This window comes from Stegastes partitus, unplaced genomic scaffold (assembly GCF_000690725.1).
Source record: "Stegastes partitus isolate 25-593 unplaced genomic scaffold, Stegastes_partitus-1.0.2 Scaffold661, whole genome shotgun sequence".
In the NCBI taxonomy this organism is placed as follows: domain Eukaryota; kingdom Metazoa; phylum Chordata; class Actinopteri; family Pomacentridae; genus Stegastes; species Stegastes partitus.
In genome coordinates this window covers 273,819-296,835 of record NW_007578392.1, presented here as the reverse complement: position 1 = coordinate 296,835, position 23,017 = coordinate 273,819, and the positions used below count along the sequence as shown (strand labels likewise).

Here is a 23,017-nt window from a genome sequence, read left to right as displayed (position 1 = left end):
CCCACTCGACCAGCTGAGCTCGTCATTGTTAACGTGTGATAACATCGTATGGAGCTGGACGTTGTGTCTGGTGTCTGGTGGGACACAGAAACACAAGGCAGTGATGGAGCTCATACTAACCTGGGCGTTAACACTTTTTTTTACCGTCCAGTTACCAACTGGTTTCCAGCAGGAATAAACTGCAAAGCAACTTGATGTCAGAGACACTTACTCCTCTGAGGGATGTGAATGTTTTACTTTCTGGTATCTTTAAAAACACTTATTGCTTATTCAGCTTGTTATCTTTTGGTACCTTTAGTGGGTTTTTTTTTATTATCGATTGTGCCACATAACTTCTTTTATATTTTAAACCTTAAGGACTCTACTTCACACATGATTTAATATATTTATACACAACGATTCTCTGCATAAAGTTGTCCTTATTTGGTCCCTCCACATTTTTGCCTTCTTTTAACCAAGTGCTCTCCCCCACAACTCCACATATTTCTGTCGAAAAGCACCTGAGAAAGGCACTGACCTTGTCTAATTATAAGTGACTACATGCGTCCACAGGAATAGCCAGTTGGTATTTCCTCTTCTCGTTAAGGATGTTGAGAGGAGGAGGTTCCAGGAAAGAAAGCCTTTATACTATTTTAAAAAGCCTCCCTGTATTTTCTTTCTAAGTTGTTTTCTTTGCACCGTGGAGGGCGATGCCATCGTGAGCACAATATTATCCTCATATAAGCAGAATAAATGGGCTTACACTTCTTCAGCCAAGCTACCGTACAATTAATTGTTTGGGTTTCTTTTTTTTTTTTTTTTTTGGTTCCTGCAGGGCTCCAGAGGTTCGGGGAAAGTGCACAGTTTTGGCAAGAGGGATCAGGCTATTAAAAGAAACCTCAACATCCCAGTGGTGGTGAGGGGCTGGCTCTATAAACAGGTGAGCTCAGGTTCCTACTGTGAGCCCAAAACAAGACCAGTCACATGTTAAAAAGACAGCACATGTCAAAATCTGTGGAGGATCAGTCGCAGTCCTTTACACAGTTATGAGGGTTTTGCTGCTATCAGTGGTTCGTTATGGTTCCTCAGATTGCCTTTACGAAACCTCTTTAATCACACAATCGGATGAAAAAGACACAAAAAGCTGCAGTCCCCAGTTAAACCTAGAGGTTGCAGTTTTGTACCAAATGCTGCATGAAAAAAAAAAAAAAGTTCAATTATTGTTCTAATGTTATGCACAGAGCCTCCCCCCGGTCACCGTTAACGAGCACGCTGCTCCCAAACTGCTCTTTTTAATTAAAAATGTGAATGAAAGTGTGTTCCTGTGAGGAGAATCTCTAAACACTGTGTGCTGCGTTTCCTCCTTCACCTCCAGGACAGCTCTGGAATGCGGCTGTGGAAACGGAAGTGGTTTGTTTTATCAGACTACTGCTTGTTTTACTACAAAGGTGAGTCTGTGAGAAGTGCACTCGGTCAGGGTTTGTTAGACGAGAAGGCGAACCGGACTGAAATTAGACCCGCAGACCCTCAGCCATCTCCTCTGCTGTCAGCTTGATTAACGACACACTGTAATTAGTCGTATGACATATCTTACTCTCCCCGGCTTTCTCTTCCTTCCAACTTCTCCGTCCTGATTAACTTGACTTTTTTTTTAATATTATGGGATGTAATCTCTGCTTGTGTTGCCATAACAGCTAACTCCTCTCCTCCATTAATCATGCTGAATAATAGATAAGCCACATGCCACGTCGCGCCACATGCTGCCACATGGCCTCGTAGACACAAGAGTCACCCATGAATTAATGCCTCGCTAATTTCCCCGCTGCTCGTAAATCGGAAGTCACTCGTAAACATCGTAAAAGAACTTGGCAGAATTACGTGCTGTTTTGAATTCCCGTAACAATATTCGGTGTGTGTGTGTGTGTGTGTGTGTGTGTGTGTGTGTGTGTGTTTTTGCTTCGCAGACAGCCGAGAGGAAACGGTGCTCGGCAGCATCCCTCTGCCCAGTTATGTCATCGCACCGGTGGAGCCCGATGACCACATCAACCGCAAATATGCTTTCAAGGTAACACCGAAGTGACACCGAGTCAGGTCTAGAAGAAGCCATCGTGTGCTGTGCATGTGTAGCAGCTCTCCTCCTCAAGATTGTTTACTGCTGCAGCTTTGTTGTAACAGCTTCTTGTGTAACAGACAACATGGCACATATCTGGTGGTGAAAGTGGGTTATCTTCTTGAACTTGGTCAGAAATGGTTTCATGGAAAGACACAGGGAGAGAAATATTGTTTTTAAGAACTATTTAAATCAAATCAATGCAGGTTAATTGTCATGTTGCTGCACATACAACAGCAGTACAAACAGGATGAGAGAGGGTTTCTCCAGGATCCAAAAACTAAAAGCAGTTAAATAGTGTTTGCATCTCTGGATCAGCAGCTCAGCGTTCTGACAGCTGGAGGCATGAAGCTGTTGGTCAGTCTGGAGGTTCTTCCTGTAACGCTCCAGAAACGTTTGGCTGATGGAGGCAGTTCAGACGGTTGATGGAGAGGGTGGAGGAGTCCCTGACAATGTTCAGGGTCCTGCTGGAGAAGTTCAGAGCTGTCTGTCTGTCTGTCTGCATCCCCTCCAGCTGTCTGTCCGTCTGGGATGCTGTCATGGAGCCATGTTCCTGTTAAAGCAGACACACAGCAGTCCCTCCACTCTCTGAGGTTTATCCCAGCAAACGTCCTGCTGGTTGTGGAGGGAGCGGACATTGGAGAGCAGGAGGACGGTCCTGCTGGTCTGGAGGGGTTAGCCTTTAGCTTAGCATGGATCCTGCTGGTCTGGTGGGGTTAGCCTTTAGCTTAGCATGGATCCTGCTGGTCTGGAGGGGTTAGCCTTTAGCTTAGCATGGATCCTGCTGGTCTGGAGGGGTTAGCCTTTAGCTTAGCATGGATCCTGCTGGTCTGGAGGGGTTAGCTTTTAGCCTAGCATGGATCCCGGCTCTCTTCCTCCTCCTTTGTTTACCTTTGTACCGCCTCCTTCTCTCTCGGGTAGCACTGCTACCTAAAGAAACAGAAACTATGCCGAGCCCTGACTCCTACGTGTGGTCGTGTTTTTGCACCAGAAATATTTTGCGTCCATCTCAGCTGTTGGGTTCCATGACAACATCTGTCTGAGGTCCAGCTGTGCAAAGGCTGGTGGACCTTTGTGTGACCCTGAATCCGATCTAGAAGAAGCTGTCATGTACTGTACATGTGCAGCTTGCAAAACCTGCTCTCATCCTATTATTTATTGCTATAAGTTCATTATAACTTTGAATTTTTTCAACATGGCACACTGGTCTAGTGATGAAGGTGGATTATTTTCATTCATTATTGGGACCAAACAGGAATCATTTAGTGCTGCTGAAGGGCTAAACCTGGACTTAATTACAACTTTTGTTCATATATTTTCACTAGACATATTTTGCATGCATCCCAGCTGCTGAATTCCAGGACGACGTCTGTCTGACGTCCAGTTTTGCAGAATCTGGTGAAACTTTTGACCTCCTCCTCTCTGACCCCTTATAACACACATCCCATAGTCGATGGCTCCAGCGGCGCTATTTATGTACTCTGGTCACGCTACCTAAAGCAGATGATCTGATCAGATTAGCATAGCAGACTTCCATTATGCACGGTTTGATTTTATTCACCTATTACGAAGGGAAGCGGAGCAAAAACTGTAACTGTGGCTGCAGCGGTGCAGCACTACGTACGATGTGCGTTGTTCTGTCGCTGACATTTAAATGGAACAATACTTTAAACAACCCCACATTTGGTAATTGTGTAATTTTTTACTTAAATGTTCATGCCAGAGCTTTTCCTTGCATGCAGCAAAGTCTATTTTCTTTCTTTCTTTCACTGTTGTGTATTCTGCCAGAGGACAGCAAAGGGATTTACGTCCCTCGTGTGTTAACATTATCCAACTCCTCCTTTGTGGAAACACAGAGCTGGTTGTAAAGAACAATAGCGCCTGAACGTTTGATGCACCGCTGCAGCTTCAGGGCATTCTGTTGCAATCCTTTCCGCTCCTTTGTACTTGGGATTTTGTTCTTGGATTCTGTGTGTAAATGAGTGTGAGTGCACGCCAGCGTGAATGCGAATGTGTGGGCTGGCGCGTGACGCATCTCCTGCGCTTTAACGATCATATTTCATACAATGGAATTTGTATGATAATTGGGCTGCTTGGAATATTAATTATACATTCAGCCTATTGTCTGTCTCCTCCCTCTGCTTGTCAGGGACGATGAGCGCCGCTGTACCACCCTGTATTTAAGGGATCCCCCCTCCACCACCTCCACAGCTCTCACTGACTCATCATGCATTAAAGAGCACGTGTACCTGAGGTGCTCTGGAAGACTTTAGTTACTGCTAAGTAAGCATGACAACAGCTCAGTGGATGGTGCTGTTTAACAAAGGGATGTTCCAGACCGGTAGAGGAGCTGACATGTACAGCAAACTAGTTTGTCTTCGTCTGATAAACTCGAGTGGAAATAATAGAGTTAGTGAGAATAAAACGTTTAAATAAATATTTGAATGAAGACGGGAAAACAAGGTTGCATAAGTCGGCGTCGTGCTTTCACGCTTTGTGCAGCGACTCCACGAGGACGCGTCGAAACCGCTCAGAGGCTTTCAGTCATTCTCACATTGACTGCCAGAAGACCACAGCTGGAGCCACTTCTGTTGTTTCGTTCTGAATCAGCACTGATCAGCTGTAACTTCCTGTTGTTTTCTGTTCTCTTACTTTTGCTCATCTCACTGTGTTTCTCTCATTCCCTGTTGGTCAATTGCCTCCCATTGTGACCCGGTGTGTTTGCGCGGGCGGAGTGAGTACTGTTCTCTGCGGGCGGCTGTCCTGAATCACACAGGCTTCCTGTCTCTTGCATGAATAGGTATTTGATTTGACTTCAGCCTCATCAGTGGAGCCCCATTCTCACCTCATTCTGTCTCATAGCTGCTGAATGCACATTTATAAATGTGCATCACAGTGTCACCATGAGCAGCCATGACCACAGCTTTGGACAATGCCAGAGCACGTATGAATGCCAGCAGCTCTAATAAATGATTTGCCTGAGCTCCCTGTATGTATTTGGGCAGTAAACTCATTTGTTTTGGCACCCGATGTGAGCAAACTGGATGCAGAGAACTGCACATTCAGCACAGGACTCATAGGTCTTAATGTAGTGCCCCAGTGGTTGGACAGTGTGAGACAGCAGGCCGACAGTATCTACAGCACACTGTGGTTCAATGTGGCAGCACTGAAAAAAACATTTCAAAGCCAATTATACAGTTTGGTAATTAGGTGGACTACAGGGTGTGAAAAAGAGAAATTGGGATTTCTAATTGGTAAACTCATTTTTCTAGTGGCTCACTTTCAACACATGTACTACAGACCCGGTGGCTCTGGCATTTGTCCTGTCAACCATCATCATCATCATCATCATCCTCATCGGAGAGGAGCGATGGCAGCGTCTCGCCCATTTTTTCCACACCGGCTCATAACTGCATTGCTTTTCATTGGATGTACATCGCCATTAATACCTGCTGTACATGCATTAGTTTTACTTTGTTTTACGATAAAACATACAATATTAACTCTTAACATTCCTCTCTATGTGTGTTCTAAGGCAGGAAATATTAATTTTGCTTTGCAGTGTTTGGCTTCTCACATGTTGAACCTTTGTACCGTTTTACTGCATCAGTAAAACATATTTAGCAGATTTAAAATGAACCTATATTCATTAGAATACAAGCAGGGATAACTGAGGTTATATGTGGGTGAACACAACCTGAGATAAAATAGTCAGCAGCTTTGAAACGATGCAAAAAAGCAGCTGAATGTGTCTTCACTGTGGTTTACTGTCGGTTTTCTGGGTGGGGTTTGGAGATATTTGGAGGGATTTGTGGTCCCACTGTACAGTCAGACTATTAGAACAGACTCACAGCAGCGCATAGAAGTTTGAGAAGGAAAGCTAATATTTATGATGTGTGGCTACGAGTGTGTGCATCTGGACCAAAGCGCTGAAAGGAGCCCATAATTGCATTTTCTTTGCTACTGTGCGGTGGTTTGCTGCAGCTGCCATCTAATTTCTGTGCGCTAAAGGGATTGCAATTGCCTTTTTGAGAAGCAGTGGGAAAATATAACTTGTGTTGTGCTTTTTGTTCCCCCCCCTCCTGCCAGAAACAACAAAATGATCGCGTTGTTTCTGCTGCAGCACTTTGCTCTCTCCCCGTTCGTTTTCTGTCTTTCAGTAAAATGTTGCCGTAGACTTCTCTGAGTTGACGGCTGTCAGTGAACAAGAAGTTTTTCACTTGTCAACCACCTTCAGTGAGAAGCCCTCTCATATCCTCCCTCTGCCTCTCCATCTCCCTCTCTTTTATAGGCAAGCCATACAGGAATGCGCTCCTACATTTACAATAAGAACTCTGTGATTGGCTCGCAGGCAGAACACTGCGGGATGCGGACATATTTCTTCAGTGCGGACACGCAGGAGGACATGAATGGCTGGATCCGGGCCATGAACCAGGCTGCGCTGATGCAGCAGAGTCACACTATAAAGAGGTTGGTCTCGCTCTATAGTGTAGGATTCTCTTCTCCAATTGGCTGGGCCTGTGCCGCTGTTAGTACCACCGCCTTGCGTAAAGCGCAGCATCTCTGGGAGCTAGATAAGTCCTGAGGGTGTATCATGAAGGGAACCTGGGCGTCACAGTCAAATATCATTTATTAATCATCTGTTTTGCCAGAACATCACGTCTTCAGGACGGCAGTGCTGAACGGGAACTCCTCAAGTGTCTAGATATGTCTCATTAATGAAAATGACTTGTTTTTCTGGCCTTATGGGCTTTATTTTAACAACAGCAGGTCCGGCTCTTTCGTCCTGTTCTGCGGCTCAATCTGCAGTTTTTCGTGTGTGTCGGTTTCATCTCCATCTGTGATGTTTTAAATGTACTTTATTGCACCCAGTAGCTGATTGAGATCAAAGCAGTAAACACAAAGTCATGTAGGCTAGTGTGCATCCATCCATCATCTATCCACCACTTAATCCTCACTAGGGGGGCGGAGCCTATCCCAGCTGACTCAGGGTGAAGGCAGGTTCACCTGGACAGGTAACCAGTCTATCACAGGGCTACACTTAGAGACAGACAACCAAGCACACTCACATTCACACCTACAGACAATTTACAATCACCAATTAACCTCAGCATGTTTCTGGACTGTGGGAGGAAGCCGGAGAACCCGGAGAGAACCCACGCTGCACGGGGAGAACATGGAGACTCCACGCAGGAAGATCCCGGGTGTCCTCACCGGGACGTGAACCGGCGACCTTCTAGCTGTGAGGCAACAGTAGTGTGCATACATTATTATTATTATTTATTTTTAAAATAATTAAAATAATAAAATAAAAAGCCAAATTTGTGGCAGAAATAGTCTCCAGTATTGTCTGACACTCTAAATGCATTACTCGGATTAGCTGGCGGCGCTACGTGCTATAAATAGTCGACGCAATAGCGCCACCCAGTGACCAGAGCAAGGCAGTGCTCCTGAAAATGTTATTATGGGAAAGCATTCAGTGTCCCACGCATGGTCGTCGTATTTTTCCTTGAAAGGAAGCGTGAATGATGTTAAAGACTTTGCACTAATAACATGAGAAGAGTGCGTTTTTCACTAAGTGGTAGAGGGCAGGTACGTGTGGGGTGATCACTGAACTGCAATCAGCTAAAATCATGTCGTATCTTTTAGGAACTCATTCATGTAAAGTTTGTGAAACTGTAAATAATAGAAATGGAAGACGTGTTCCCGTGAGTGGCGTGAGGATAAATTAATTTAAATCTAACACCATGGAGTGGAGGTCCTATCATTTAAACATATTAAGACTCTACCCCAGCCTACTTTATGATGATAAAGTGACTGTCATTTCCTTTCCTTGCGGATTTGCTCTGCATGAATTCTCCAGCAAGATCTCTGCTCTCCTTATAAAAGATATAAAAAGGTGTGGATGGAAATTTAATGAATGACTCCCTCTGGTCTTGATTTGTTCTCAGAGAAACTCGGTAATGAATCGGACCATATGTAGACGTGTCTTCACAAATGGATTGGGAAATTACGTTTAGCTTTACTTAAGGTTAATTGGAGTGTCCGCTGTGTTCTCCATCCTCCTGCTGACTGCTCCGTAATCCTCTTGTTTTAAGAACAGCGCTGCACTTCATCATAGCACTCGGTGAAGAGTTGGAATGAGATGATAGTTAAATTACTGTTCAAGTGTGTAATACTTGTAAGATTTACCGGGTCGGTGCGTTCTCTCTCTGTGCTTTAGGATCGGCTGTATGAAGCCATTTACTTAATTTAAATTTTCTTTTAATATAATCGTCTCGTTTCTTCACAGAGAGCTAGAGAAGCCAGATAAGGGTGCACAGCAGGCAGTCCCACAGAGCAACCACGTCCACATCAACCAGAACTCATCTCGGTCAGAAATCCTTCACAGGACGGACCGGGACGAACCTCAGGACAATGGCGTCAGACTGGCTCACGGAGAAGAGCTGAGGTATGGATTAGAGATCCAGGGGAAGGCCAGCCAGTCGGCCCCAGTGGATCGAGTGGAGAGACTGTCTCCAGACTCCGTCAACGGTGCCGCCCACAAGAACGGACAGCCGGCTGTGATCCAAGTGGCTCTACCGCCAGAACAAAATGGAAATCTTGTCTATCAGAGGAGTTTTGTTTCACGGACGGACACTGAGAAACACGTGCACATGCAGAGGAAGAACACGCTGGCTCAGGTGGAGCACTGGGTCAAGGTTCAGAAAGGAGATCCCTCGAAAAGGTTAGTTTGACTTCCCTCAGTTAGAATCAGCCAGTGTGTCTGTAACAGAAACCGTTGGTAAATGCCTCCCTCTAGTGGCTAACATGAGAAACTGCATATTGGAATTGTACATTTTCTTTTTTTTTCTTAATGTGGAGAAAGATCTTTTTATAGTAACCAGAGAACTTTACATGATAATTAAACACTTGTACGTGTCTTTCTGCCTCAGTGCTCCCTCTGCAGAGTACAACCTGCCTCGGCGGACTCCTCCTTTAAAACCCAAAGCCAGCACAGCAGATGTCACCTATCAATCATTGCCAAAGTCGCCCCGTCTCCCGTCCGGCAGCAGCTCCCCTCCAGCAACGTGCAACCTTCCCAGTGACTACAAGTACGCCCACGACCGACTCAGCCACTTCCGTATGTCCACGGACGAGCGAATGGCCACCAAGGAGGGGATGGTGTGGCAGCTCTACGAGTGGCAGCAGCGGCAGCAGTTCCGTCACGGCAGCCCCACCGCCCCCATCTACACCGGCCCCAACTTCACAGACTCCTCGTCCTTCAGAGTCACCGTGGAGATGCCGCGCTCCATCTCCGTCCCTCCATCGCCGTGTGAAGTCCCGCCATCAGTCCCGTCCTCCTTCAAACCCCTGTCCCCACGCAGGCCACACACCCCTTCAGACAGACGCACAGTCCGGCCCCTGGACGAGGTGGCGGCGGGGGACAGCACAAGGTCGAGCTCCCCCGGCCACATCTGTGCCCACCTCTCTCAGGTAGGTCACCTCCTGGAGGAAGAGAGGCACCGCTGACGTTTTTAGGGATTCCTTTGCTGTCTTTTGTCTTCTCCAAACAATCTCTGATTACCATCGTGGTATAAGATATAAAACAGCGTCACTGGGTCACACCCAGTTAGTGTTAAATGTAAATACTCACATTCAAAGTGCTCGAATGCCGTTCAGTATGATCGCAGAGGAATTTTGCATTCAATGAATAATATTAATTAATTTTATATGAATCCATTAATATTGTATATAACCTTCAGATGTAAATGAAGTCTGAGTCATTATATCATAAAACAAAAAATGCAAATCTCGGTGTACTGATTCACTTCATCTTAAGTCATCTTTAAAAGAGCGATAAAAGATCATTCTGGGCTTATCGGTGTCAGCAAAATACCACAAGAAGACTAAAACCAGCAGGTTTCCTGTTGAATAGATGAGCATTTAATTATCACGTGTCATTCATTAGGATGGACGCAGGACAGACACTGTAAAACTATCTAAGGCTTATTTTATTACTGATGGTCATTTGTCAGGTCAGTAGTGATGCTCAGGATCACCAATAAATGCTGAAGGCTTCAGGTGTTGAAGCTCTGCCATAGTTGATTAATTGATTAATTGATCAACAGAAAAAAAAATCTGAAATTATTTGGGTAATCATTAAATCTTTCTTTCCTTTGTTGTTACACTAAAAATCTCTGAGAAAATCTTTCTATAGTTGAAAAAACTTGGTGCTAAATCAAGACAGTCGAACTGATAATGTCAGTAATTGTTAGCTGCGTCCTCACAACTATAAATAATCTCTTCAGTGTGTGTTGGATGTTGGGAACAGTGCCGTGTTGGTTTGTAAGGGGCACCGGGTTTGTTCCCACCGTGGCGTCACACCCGCAGGCCGCCTGCTGTCAGACCTGTCCATAGTGTCGGATGGATAGAGGGAAGTCCTCCGTCAGCGGGGATAAACACTATGATACGAGTGCGCTGTGAACACCAGCAGCCTGTCATTGGCAGTGAAAGTAGTAAAAGTTGATGAAGCCAAATAACAAAGGTCTCATTCTCACGGTAGCTGTGGATAGCGGACGCGAGGTATCCATTGATGTCAACTTGCGGGATGTTGTGAGCTCACATGAACACCATGGGAAGATGAGCAGGAGGAGCCTGAGAAGGCTCCGGCGTTTCAGCGCCCACACTTTGATGCTCATGTGAATCACTCGCAGATTCACACAGTCCACGCCCAAAGCGCGCCCCACAGGTGGCGCGAGCGTGTGTGAGCGGGAAAAACTGTTCCCCGAAACCGTCGCAGCGCTCAGACAGCACCGCCACCGCCGCAGGAGCCGGAGCGAGGGGACGTCGTGTCATCCACACCCTGCGCCGTCGCCCCACCACACCCTCCACATGTGAAACGATCCGCCTCCAAACCATCACCACATTTGCCAACACACACAAGCCTCACGAGCCGACCCGTTGGCCTTACACAAGTAAACAAAGTGTTGCAGATGCTCTGTTTCCTCCATCATTCACCCAAGTGTCAAGACACTAATTACAGCCATAAAATACGGTGACGCACAATTATGGAAACGGCTTCAGAGGAGGAGGCCTTCTTAACAAAGGCAGCCACAGCGAGTGTACGAGGAAGCCGTGTTTATGGGAACTAAATTTAGTCGGCACTGAACTTAGTTTTGGTGCACCCAGCATCTTTGAGGCCGATGGTGCTCTCTGGCTGGAGCGCGCTTAAGTAATAGCGATGTGCATGCCTCTGTGGAATATCATTAAGAAGTATGTTTTATTAGCAGCTAATCCAATTTGCCCAGGGCTCCTCAGCACCCTATAAACATCTCTACTGTATCTCAAACATCAGCAGCGGTCTCTTTCTTCTGATCTTGCATTTAAATAAAAAACCTATTATACAGCAAAAAAATTGTGGCATGGGAATCTCAAAGGGAATGGCTTACAGTGCTTCTCTTGCTGGTAGCAAACAAATGTTATTTTAAGAAAGCAGGTTTAGTATAATTTATGTGTAGTTAATTAAATCTCTTGTTGTTTGTGTCCTTTTAAGGTTCTGTAGTGGGCCTGGTTTTCGCTAATTCTGTGTGTTAAGCAAAAACGTCAGATTCTCCGAGCCCCGTAGCATCTGAAACTCAGGGCACACCTTGTTTCCAAGAAGAGTAGGAGTGATGAAAGGGAGAAAGGGATAGATGAAAAAAAAATAAATGTGCTGTGTAGTCAAATTTGTTTGCAGACTTGGAGGCAATGGTTTAACTTTGATTCGGTGTGATGGAGGGATCCGGCTCTCACTTTCAGCACACTGTTGAGGATTACTTAGTGAATTACACATTCTGTTTGATTTGATTCTATACGGTCTCTAATAACAAGCTGATGGTTTTCTCCACAGACCTCCCAAATAGAGAGACGATCTGTGCCATCCATGGGCTACATCACGCACACCGTCAGCGCTCCCAGCCTGCACGGCAAAACGGTACGCCGCTCTGTTCCATCAACCACGTAGCTCCATGTCAGTACTGTTGTGTGGTGTTAGCGTTGTGTTACGATAGCCTAGGACGGCGAGTCCAGGTAGGAACAGGCAAAACTCAGACCAAAATTTGACTAATGTGGCTCCTCGGTGACGGTGTCAGTATGTAGAATCTAGAGCTGACGGATGAAGCTGGTTTAATTTTTTACACCATGTGATATTAGTTTGATAAGTGTTATCAGCTGTGATAACCCTTCTCTCCACCCAGCCCTGTTTAGCACAATAAGTCATCCTCCCATAGCGATCTCCACGGTGCAGCTCTAGCTTTTACATTTTCAGTTATTATCGGGACATTAGTGGACGCGGCAGTATGCTGGCCTCTCTAACACTTGGCTCTCTCAGCTTCTGTAGCTCAGCCACTGTACTGCCCAGATGATTATCAAATATTTTCTCTCATCCCTCTGTGCTTTCGCTGGCCCCTGGCCCCTAAACCCCGGGCTTGGCTACAGCCAGAGGAGCTGACTCTGCTCCTCATTCAGCTACGGAGGCACCAGGCCAAGATGGCTGGTGTGCATAGCCCCAGCAGTGCGTTCGCTCACCTGCAGAACCACCAGCACAACGGCCTTCTAGGCCCCAGCATGCAGGTCAGGGACCCTCATACTTCCCTAACGCAGCACACTGCATCCCCCTGCCAGTGCATTTTGGTCCCCCTCTCCCTCCAGCCAAACCCACACATTACTTCCTGGTCATTCTGACAGACTGCAGTCTGTTGGTACTGCTTGGTTGTCTTGTTTATTCAACCATCTTTGGCATGGACTGTACTGTACTTATAGCTGTATATTAGTGTCTTTAGTGTCACTCATTGAACTTTCCAAACCCTGACAAAGCCACACGAGTCTTGTCTTAAGAAGTAATAAGCCACATTCGAAGCATGTTGCTTGTTGACTGTGCCTGTATTTTACACTGTCCATCGTCTGTTCTGTAGATGTAGAACACTGCGAAGCTGCACAGAGAATGTGTGATCAGTACGACGCATCTACGTTTCTGTGTGCTCTGATAAATCTTTTGTTCTTGGTGTTAGCATTCTGAGGCCGCCGTCGGCAGCCAGTCTTCCCTGTGAGCCTGTGAACAAAGTGCATTGCTGTAAGACCAGCAGACCGCAGTCGAGCTGCAATGGTGCACAGTAATGACAACTCCACCCAGTTTTCTAACATCCAACCATTCTCTGGCCATTCTCCATGCTTATGAAGAATCATAAACACTCCGTTTGGCCACATGTCATGCATCAGACCTGTGTTGCTCAGTTGTGCATGAGGTCAAACAGGAGACATTAAACCAGTTCAAAAATGACTCGATTACTTAATTAGAGTTTGGCTTTTCCAACTGCAGATAAAAATACAGAGGTAGGAGTACACTGTAATTGAGACCAAGTTAATTAAAGTTCTGTTAGCAAAGCCTAAGCAGCAAATAAAGGCCTTAGGAGTCATCTGGTCACCCATTATCCTTTGCAGTTTCATTTCAAATGATTTATCTCTCCACTGCTCATTTAAAGGCTGATGATACTTACATACAACTGAAGAAGGACCTGGAGTATCTAGATCTGAAGGTGGGCCCCAACAAAGTAAATGCCACTCTATCGCTTTCATCTTCTCTCCATCTCCCCCTCTCTGGACTGCAATCTTGTTCTCCTGCTGCTGCCTCCAACATCTGCCTCCCCGTCCCCCTTCTCCTGTCTCTCCTCTGTTCTGCGCTGAGCTTTCAACTGTCTCCTTATGATGGAATTAACATGTCTTTTTACTGTCTTCTTGTGATGTAAATTATCCGTTTGAGGATAACGAGCTGTTTTTTTTTGTTGTTGCTTTAATCTGATGAAACCTGCAAACACTCCGATGTGACTGGCTTTAAGTGATAGCAACGTTTGGCTTCACACTCGAGTCAAAGTCCTGATGTTCAGTTTGTCAAGATGCTTTCCACTGGTTGACAGAACTGGATTTTCACAAGTAGTTTTGTAGAATGGAAATTTTTCCGAGCACAAGGCTGAATTACTAAAACGTTTGTGGGTTCCAACCCCCATGTGAGTGCTCCTGCTGTACATAAAAACCTCCTTCAGCGAGCTTACGTCTTCCGTCCTCACTCGTGCAAAGCATTTGATCCTAATTGATTTGTATGTTTAACACCACATTGCATTAGTAAAATAAAAAAACAAACATCTGGGTTGTGTTTTGGAACGGAGGGAAGTCTTGTGCCCGGTACAGCCTGTAACGCCTCTCCATTTCCTGTTTCAAAACAGATCGAAAGTATTGAGCCGATGATCGTTTCAGTACACAATGCGTTTGAAAACCCCACTTCAAGTTTTGGGTATTGTTGGAATGTAAGGATGGTGTGCATACAAAGCGAAACAGACCATTCGACTGCTTGTGATGCATCCCCGGAAAACATGCAGAAGTTTGCACATGAATCCCTTCATCCGTTCATCCACTGCGTGACACCTCCAGCACTGCTATGAGATCTGAGAGCTGATTGGACAGAAGCTGTAACTGCACACTTGCATGCTACCGAGCATCTGGGATCGTGCTGAATGCCTTGTTTGAAGTCGTCCATTCGCTTTTGTTTTGCTAAGAGAAGACCCAATGGTGCTCTTTAAGAATCACGCTGATGATGTGATGATGACGGCGAGCCTCTAGTTTCATTGTTGTGGAAACGGATGGTGATGTGTGGTCTGGAAAGAGAACTACCGACAGCAGTGGACTCACAACTAGACGTCAAACACGTGAAATACGGATTATGATAAAGAAAAAAAGCAGAACTTATTTGAATCTGATCGTTGTCTGTCCACTTGATATTGTCTTCTTTTGCTCCCCAAGCATGAAACGCTTTCTTCAAACCCACCAAAACATATCCTGGTGGCCACTTGAATAATTTTCCCAGACGAGAGCATGTTCTCTCCAAACCACAGAGTTCATAATAAAACCGTTCTCACAGGCTGCGTGGTACCCGACATGAGTGGTACTAATTGACAGATGCAGCAGGGCCCGTACGGCTGCGCTGGGTGTGGCGGGCCCGATGTGGGAGCGTTACCAATAACCCACCCACACTTTGACTTCAGTGACAGACAAATGGCTGATAAATCTCTGGCCGTTACCCTGAAGACTGACAGTTGTCATAAACCATATATACGACTGTACTGACACTGAGAGAGGAATACGTCATCGCTACAGTGATTACAGAGAAATGAATCGCTGTAAATTATAAGGGAAAAAAAACACAAAGTACAGTTAAAGTAAGTCAATAAGTCCTCAGATTAGTTGAAAAAAAAAAAGTATTGTTTGTTGAGATTTAATGCTTAAAGCATGGACAGTAACACAATTATCGAATAAACCAGCTAACAGCAAAACTCAACAACTACCGGACAGATTACCTGTTTGTGCCACCCTCACAAAAAATGGGATCAAATCTCATCAGATCAAAATGTTAATCTATCCAGTACAGTCATGACTCCATAATCGACCCTTAACAATCCTAAACCTGCTATCTGACAGGTTTTTAGGAAAAACCAACAGAACCCATAAAAACAGCCTTAACATAGCGACAGCCTTGGATTGTGACTCCGACATGACATTTAATGTCACCAATCAGGATGACGGCGTATTATCTGACTGAACAATCCCACAGATTGGCTACGTTCACACTGCAGGACTTGATGCTCAATGAGGATTTCTTTGTGACTTCCTTCACGTTTCCAGTTCAATGCGACTTGTATGTGATCTGCTGTGTGAACTTCATACGAGCCAAAAGTGTCCCGCATGCGCAGAAGAGGACACGACGACGTCACACGCAGCGAGCGTGCTCAGTGTTTATGGAAGTAAACATGGATGGTAACGGTGGAGCGTATCTGCCACTCCCCCGCCGCCACCGATGGAGGAAACAGAAGTGTGAGCGCTAACTAAACTAGCATCAGCAGCCAAGTACTGCCTGTGTGTTCTGGACACTTCCACCCCGTCAGAGCGCTGCCCCGGGGTGGAAGTGGTCAGAACGTGCACCAGTGCACCGGTCAGTTAGGCTGAAATCCAGCGATGCGTAGTGTTCTAACAACACACTAGTTATTATAACAACTATGAACAATAATGAACAACTAATGAGCCTTCCAGCATCAAGCCCTCCTCGTATCTGGACCTCCGTCTGGACAATCCGACAGCCTTGATATCTGACATAGAAGAAGGTTTTACATTTAGTGTCGGATCATCGAGTCATGACTGTACTTTTTGACTTTTTGACGAAGTTTCTGCTAAACTAAAGGAAATCCGTTAGCCTTAGTTGTACTGTGTATTTAGTGTTGATGAGCACACAGATGTGTGCGTTCTAACATGTTAAACTATAATAAGGTGATCGGAGTAAACGTTATACTTTCAACCCAGGGACAGACGAGTCTTGTCTTAGAGGAGCTACACTGGTTGTAGATTCAGCCTTTTTGTAGAAACTAATCTTTCAAACCATTTTGGAGTTGATGGTGTCCGTACCAGCTCTGGCTAGTAAAAGACAGCTTATTTTAACTATTCCCACCTTTACAGTCTCTCACCACGGCCTGTGACCACTGCTGCTGCTTTTTATACCAACATGTACAGTCCAGATTACAGAAGTCATTATTTTGGACAGTTTCAGTTTTTTTCTTCATCCTCAGCACATCCAGCATGGAATAAAATAATGGATACTGCTTTAATTTAAGTAATTTGAGATGAGTCATGTCAGAATTGAGAGAACTGTGTGTGAGATGTAGTAAATATCACACAAGGTGCTAAAATTAAAGGATTCACAAGTAATTGGACGTTTGACCACTCAGTCTCGGACTCGGAGTTGACTGAGAGTTAAGAGTTTAGTTTGATGCACAGTTATCGGAGGAATGAAGACGCCACCGTGCAAGTGAAGACGATAATAATGATCAGAATGGCTGGAAAAAAGAAAAAAGAAAAAAGAAAAGGGCAAACCAGGATCATTTGCTGTACGACTGCACTGCCGATCCACAACGTTCTCCTGGTCGACATGTTTCCTAGTTTACAGTCAAGAAAGGATCTTCTGATGATAAACAGTCATGTTGGAGTCAGAATCCAAGGCTGTCGGTACGTTAAGGCTGTTTTTAATGGGCTCCGTTCGTTTTTCCTACGAACCTGTCGGATAGCGCGGTTCTGGATTATTAAGGGTCGGATGTAGATCCGTCCAAACCCTGATGAGCCCTGAACTTTGGGCTTTATTTGGACACTATATCTCACACAACTTTCAGTATCGATGTAAACCTGCTCAAACTAAAGCTGAGACTTTAATGTAGTATCTGTTCTTTTATTTCACAATGTGATACCGAGAACTGGTCTCAAAAACACTCTCGATCTGGACTGTACACACCACCTTTCCACACCTGAATGAAATTAGAGGCCTCGATAGCTTACAGTGCAACAGATACTCAGGTACAAATCATTAAACGATCTTTAAGGTAAATCTTTCCAGCGCAAATCAGTATGTTTGTAAAAGACAAAATGAGGCTTTCAAGCAAAACTGTTCCTCCCTGGTTTATAATAAGGACCTGGTTGTTTCAGTAATAAGCAGCCCGGAAAGAGCAGCTTTGGGGTTTTAGGGTTTCCCCAGACACAAAGATGCAGAAACTCTGATCTGCATAAATGTTTTTGCTCAGCTTCAGCACAAAGTTTTGTTCCACCAGCTCATGTTTTTCCTTTTTTCCCTTTTCTTTATGATTTCATTCGGCTTGCCTTGTCTAGCAGTCTCACTGGATGCTGAAAATTCAACTAGTTGCTGTTTTCTGTTACCTGGAAGTATTAAACTGAAGATATATATTAAACATCTCATTATATTTGTGACTACGGTGAATTTCAGGTTACTGGACGTGAGAGTTTAAAAAAAGAAAGACCATCGAGGCCTGTGAAGATCGCAGAAAGCGACGCCGACGTAAGTGAACCGTTCTCAGGATTTACAGAAATAAGCGCCGTGTTTATCATCGCCTTCTTTTCTTTAAGATCTCCGTTTCCGACTACAGAGCAGCAGCTGACTTTAGTCTGACTTTGCTGTGTGTTTTAGTGTGGTTTCTCCCTGTGTGTGTGTGTTCTTAAGTTGTGGTAAACACAGGCTGCAGAGGGAACGTATGTTCGCTGCAACACTGTGGGGACACCCATCCACGCTGCACAGTGAGGGCCTGAGAGTATCGACCACAGCTTTTATTTTCCTCCCTGCAATTTAAAGGGAAAAATACATGTAATGGGAGTTTTAGATGTTTGAGCTGTTAAATTTTTCAGTTTGATTTGCCTGATCCGGCTCTTCTCCTTCTTTGTTTTCTGCTGAATGGAGGTAAATAAGATGGATGTCCTGGCTTTTCATCATTAGCATTGTTCCACTTTAACAATTTATAAGAAATCGCCAGTAAATTTGTCTGAACAATGAATATTTCATGCAATTAAAAACAACAATATGTGGCAGCGAAAATAAAAACAGCTTAATTATTAATTGAACAGAATGATAAATAGATCTGAGAAGAAAAAAAAAAAGAAAAAGGATCCAGTGTGTGAGGAGGCCTGTGAACGAGGCAGTCTTATGTTGTTTTCATAAACACATAACCCATTTCTGGGAAAACAAATCTGTCACTCTCAGTAAACACGGCTTTCTCCAAAAAGCGAATGTGAAAATATGGATTTTTGATTATGATTACTCATAATGGGTATTACCAGAGCTTGCCCCCAAACCAGACAGTATGGAGCCTTTTGATATCTCCCGCTGCGCTGATGAGAAGAATTCCTCGGGGCTTTTTACAGAGAAGAGCCTTATTGACAGACAGAGAAAGACTGCGATCAATCGGTCGCTGAATGAAGACAAGTGTGAAGCTGTGTTGTGGATCTGATCCCGGACACTCTTCATCTCCTTCCTGCTTTTCTGTCGCCGTTATCAGAAGTAAACAGAGAGCGATAAGGAGGAGCAGAGGTAGATCTTATCCTTTGTTCTCCGGCCTTTTATTATCTCAATATGTTTTTGTTTTTTTTCCTGCAGGTGAAATTAAGTCGACTGTGTGAACAAGACAAGATCCTGCAGGAGCTGGAGGCCACGATACGCACTTTAAAGGAGGACAAGGTGTTTGCTTCGTACAAACTGTGTCCAAAATGTCTTCTTTTTTTAAAAATGTACTCAGTATGTGTGTCAGCCCTTATAGTTCATAGGGTTCGTATGTCACGGCCTCCACACAGGACAAGCTGGAGTCTGTGCTGGATGTTTCCCACCAGCAGATGGAGGAGTACAGAGATCAGCCGGCTCACGCTGAGAAAATTGCCTATCAGCAGAAATTACTACAAGAAGATGTGGTCCACATCCGGGCGGAGATATCCCAAGTGTCTACGGTGAGACCAGAGGATTCATTAAAAAGTGCAGCTCCTTTGACTGCTTTGTTAAAACGATGCTGTGCGACGTGCTCTCCCCCCAAAATAGCTCATTCAAATTAGCCAGGTGAGCCTCTGCTGAACACATGCGCTGTGTTTCTATTGGTCGCCAACATCACTTCTGTTTTTAGTTGTTCCCTTTTGATGGTTTCTGCAACTGGCGCCGTGTTTCAGGTTGACTGTGACTACCCAGATGAGTGCGAGGGGACAAACGTGGGGCTGCACAGAAACTCAAGCTGCCGCTCGCGCAAAGGTTTTGATCAGAATCTCCGCTGATATTTAAAATATTTAAGAGTTCAAATGAAAAGGACGAGTTTCAAAAGCGCATTTAGCGACTACATGAAAGTAAACATTAGCTCTCGGCGCCGAAGACATTTCCGAGCTCGTGTTCAAGTGCTCTCAGTGGACATCTGAGTGTGTGCATCGCTTGACTACGATTATTTTTAAGTGAGAGAACATAATACAACTCAAGACACCTGCACTTCTCTGAACAGCGGCTCACCACACAGGAGCACGACTGTGAATCTCTGTTTAAGTGGGTGGAACCTTGAATCCGTTTAAGTAGCGCTGGTTCGTGAGATAAGTACAGCGAGTGGAGGCTTTTTTTCTTGACTCATTATCACATGCATGGGTTTTACGTTTTGTTCTTCAGGAGATGGAGAACGCATGGAACGAGTACAGCCGCCTGGAGAGGGATGTGGACTGGCTGAAGTCGGCCCTGCAGGGACAGATGAACCGCAGTGATCTCACCCAGGTCTGCAGCTCAGTCATCTCACCAGCTGTCGTTCACGTTGGTGGAAATGAGTCAGAGAATAGAAAATCATCTGTGGTTGAGTTCAGAGGATCATGCATCAGATTCACATTAAAATCTCTGTTACGGCTAAAAACAGAAGAAGATGTTAATCTGTGAAGCATGTGAAGAGTTCATTTGCAAAAACAGAAAACTCCATTTTTGTAGATTTTCAGAAAACTTGTTTTTTTGTTGTTTGCTTGAGATAAAATCAAACTGAAGCTGAGAGGATTCAACGCAGTAGAAATCACAACAACAGAGAGAACTTAAGTTTGATGTCTCAGGTAGACGATGGAAAAGAGGGTTTTCTGGAGGTTTGTGAAGATGGAGTTATCCATCCATCCACTATCTACACCCCTTAATCCTCACTAGGATCACGTGGGGGGCGGAGACTATCCCAGCTGACTCAGGGTGAAGGCAGGTTCACCTGGACAGGTAACCAGTCTATCACAGGGCTACACTTAGAGACAGACAACCAAGCACACTCACATTCACACCTACGGACAATTTACAATCACCAATTAACCTCAGCATGTTTGTGGACTGTGGGAGGAAGCCGGAGAACCCGGAGAGAACCCACGCTGCACGGGGAGAACATGGAGACTCCACGCAGGAAGATCCCGGGTGTCCTCACCGGGACGCCAACTGGTGACCTTCCTGCTGTGAGGCCACGGTGCTAACCACTGCTCCACTGTGCAGCCCAAGATGGAGTTTTCTGTTTTTGCAAATGAACCCTCCGTTTGTTTTCCAGTGTGTGTTTGGGAAACGTGTCAACATGTTTGTTTCTCTGTGAGCAGCAGGAAAAAGTCCAGATCAGAAAGGAGCTGTGGAGGATTGAGGACGTGATCGCAGGCCTCAGCACCAGTAAAGCCAACTACAAAGTCACTATCTCCTCTGTTACCAACCCAGGTGAGACCTGGAGGTTCCATGTGCAGTATAAACCACACCACCGTATCTTACCATTAAAGCTCTTAGTCACATCCTAGACACCAGTCCCAGAGGAAAAGCGAGTGTGTGTGTCTTCATGCTGCTTGTTCATATATTGAATTCCCCAGAGAGGAAATTTGTGCCTTCGGTGTCGGTGTCATCAGTGCCTTCTGTGTCTGGGAGCCCGTCTGCTATGGAGATGAGATTATCCCAGCAGCAGCAGCAGCACAGCCCCCACCTCAGCCCCAGCAGCCACACCCCCACGCTGTCCTGCAGCCCCAGCCAGCAGCCGCTGCACCACTCTGCCACCGTCATCAGTGGGCTTAAATGGGTGAGCGACCCCCGCCACCCAAAGCTAACCGCACCTGGTTTCTTTGGGTTTTGCAGAATGAGCGAGCCGTGTGAGCAGCTGTGATTGGTTGAAAGAGAAAGGGTTGCAAGTGTCCATTATTTTCATTATAAATGTGTTATTTTTTTTCCCATTAATACATAATTTTTTAGTTATTAAAATGTCAGAACATAGTGAGATTTGCTCATTACTGTCTCTCAGTCCACAACTCAGAAAGAAAAGAAAAGTATTTAGCATTTTGGGCCTGTAAGATTATTGTTGTTGGTGTTCTGTCATCTTTGCAGAAAGTATAAAGTCAGACAGGAAACGAGTGGAAAGAGAGCAGCATGATGTACGTTTGATACCCAGTTATGTGTGGAACCATTCAGCCTCGAGGAATGCAATAGTTTTCCAGTTTTATGTGAAGTTCCTTGTAAACAGAGAAAAGTTATGTTTACATTCAGCGCTATCACTGAAACTGCAGCAGCTCGAGATCACAGCGAACCTTTAGCGCGTAGCATCAGTATTCCCCTCGTGGTTTTGTGGTCTTCTAGAAACATCACAGTCAGAGCAACGCAGGCCGGATGCTCGTTTGTCGTTTCTAAGTCTTTATCAGTTGTTCTGTGTGCAGAGTGAGGAAGACGTGCCTCCCAGACCTCCTCTACCTCAGCTCTACAGTCCCGACGAGCATCCCCCTGCTGTGCCTCCGTTGCCCCGGGAGACGACAGTCATCCGACACACCTCCGTACGCGGCCTCAAGCGGCAGTCGGACGAGCGCAAGAGGGACCGAGAGATCGGCCAGTACACAAACGGAGACAGTAAGGTACGAGCAGAACGTGGGTGGTTCTGCGCTCACGCTGCTGAGGCCTTCAGTTTGCTTCTACTGAGATGTTTCCGTGTCTCTCAGGTGGAACTCAGGCCTTTCCTGAGCGACCCGGAGCTCATGGGAGCAGGAGACGGCTCCAGCCACATCAGCATCGTAGCATCTGGGCACGACGGAGGGTACCAGACGTTACCGAGCAGAGGTGCATGGACGACAGAGCCAACAGATTTATTTTAGCTCAAGTGCTCTTCATGTGGAGTGTTTCGCAGAACGGTGGTTTAATCTATGTGGGCTTCCCTGCAGGAATGGCTGGATCCTCACTTAGAGTAAATCAGTCTTCCAGCATCTCCTCGTATGTGACTCTCCGAAGATCGGCCTCAGCAGTCGGCATGAAGGTGAGGCTCGGAATTAAACATAAAGAGCCGCAGTAAAGAGCGAATACCCGAATCAATACGTGCAGCAGATACACAGAGACGGCAGCGTGTCACTTCAGTTTCACATGATATCAATGAGATTCATGAATGAATTAATCAGGACTTAAATTCTTTGATATCTGGGGCTCGCATCGATACTTCTGACTCTCTCAAGTTCTCCATCAGCTGCAAGTGCTCACAGGTGGGAAGTCTGAGAGAGGATCCTGATTTTAGTTCTGCTCTGGAGGCACGAATACAATCATGTTTAACCTCT

At 45.4% G+C, this 23,017-nt stretch overlaps 1 protein-coding gene across 1 annotated transcript in view; it reads left to right on the top strand.

Annotated features, from left to right (window-relative positions):
• The window catches only part of LOC103363465 (pleckstrin homology domain-containing family A member 7-like), a 74,657-nt gene that overhangs the window by 40,320 nt on the left and 11,320 nt on the right, over positions 1-23,017 (top strand). The window contains exons 6-22 of the mRNA XM_008290243.1: positions 815-919; positions 1,355-1,427; positions 1,944-2,044; positions 6,381-6,559; positions 8,382-8,816; positions 9,025-9,565; positions 11,961-12,044; positions 13,591-13,644; positions 17,919-17,990; positions 19,080-19,160; positions 19,274-19,423; positions 20,115-20,216; positions 21,050-21,161; positions 21,308-21,510; positions 22,139-22,330; positions 22,415-22,532; positions 22,634-22,725. Of these exons, the coding sequence (XP_008288465.1) occupies positions 815-919; positions 1,355-1,427; positions 1,944-2,044; positions 6,381-6,559; positions 8,382-8,816; positions 9,025-9,565; positions 11,961-12,044; positions 13,591-13,644; positions 17,919-17,990; positions 19,080-19,160; positions 19,274-19,423; positions 20,115-20,216; positions 21,050-21,161; positions 21,308-21,510; positions 22,139-22,330; positions 22,415-22,532; positions 22,634-22,725 (2,694 nt within the window). The remainder of the gene's footprint in view (positions 1-814; positions 920-1,354; positions 1,428-1,943; positions 2,045-6,380; positions 6,560-8,381; positions 8,817-9,024; positions 9,566-11,960; positions 12,045-13,590; positions 13,645-17,918; positions 17,991-19,079; positions 19,161-19,273; positions 19,424-20,114; positions 20,217-21,049; positions 21,162-21,307; positions 21,511-22,138; positions 22,331-22,414; positions 22,533-22,633; positions 22,726-23,017) is intronic.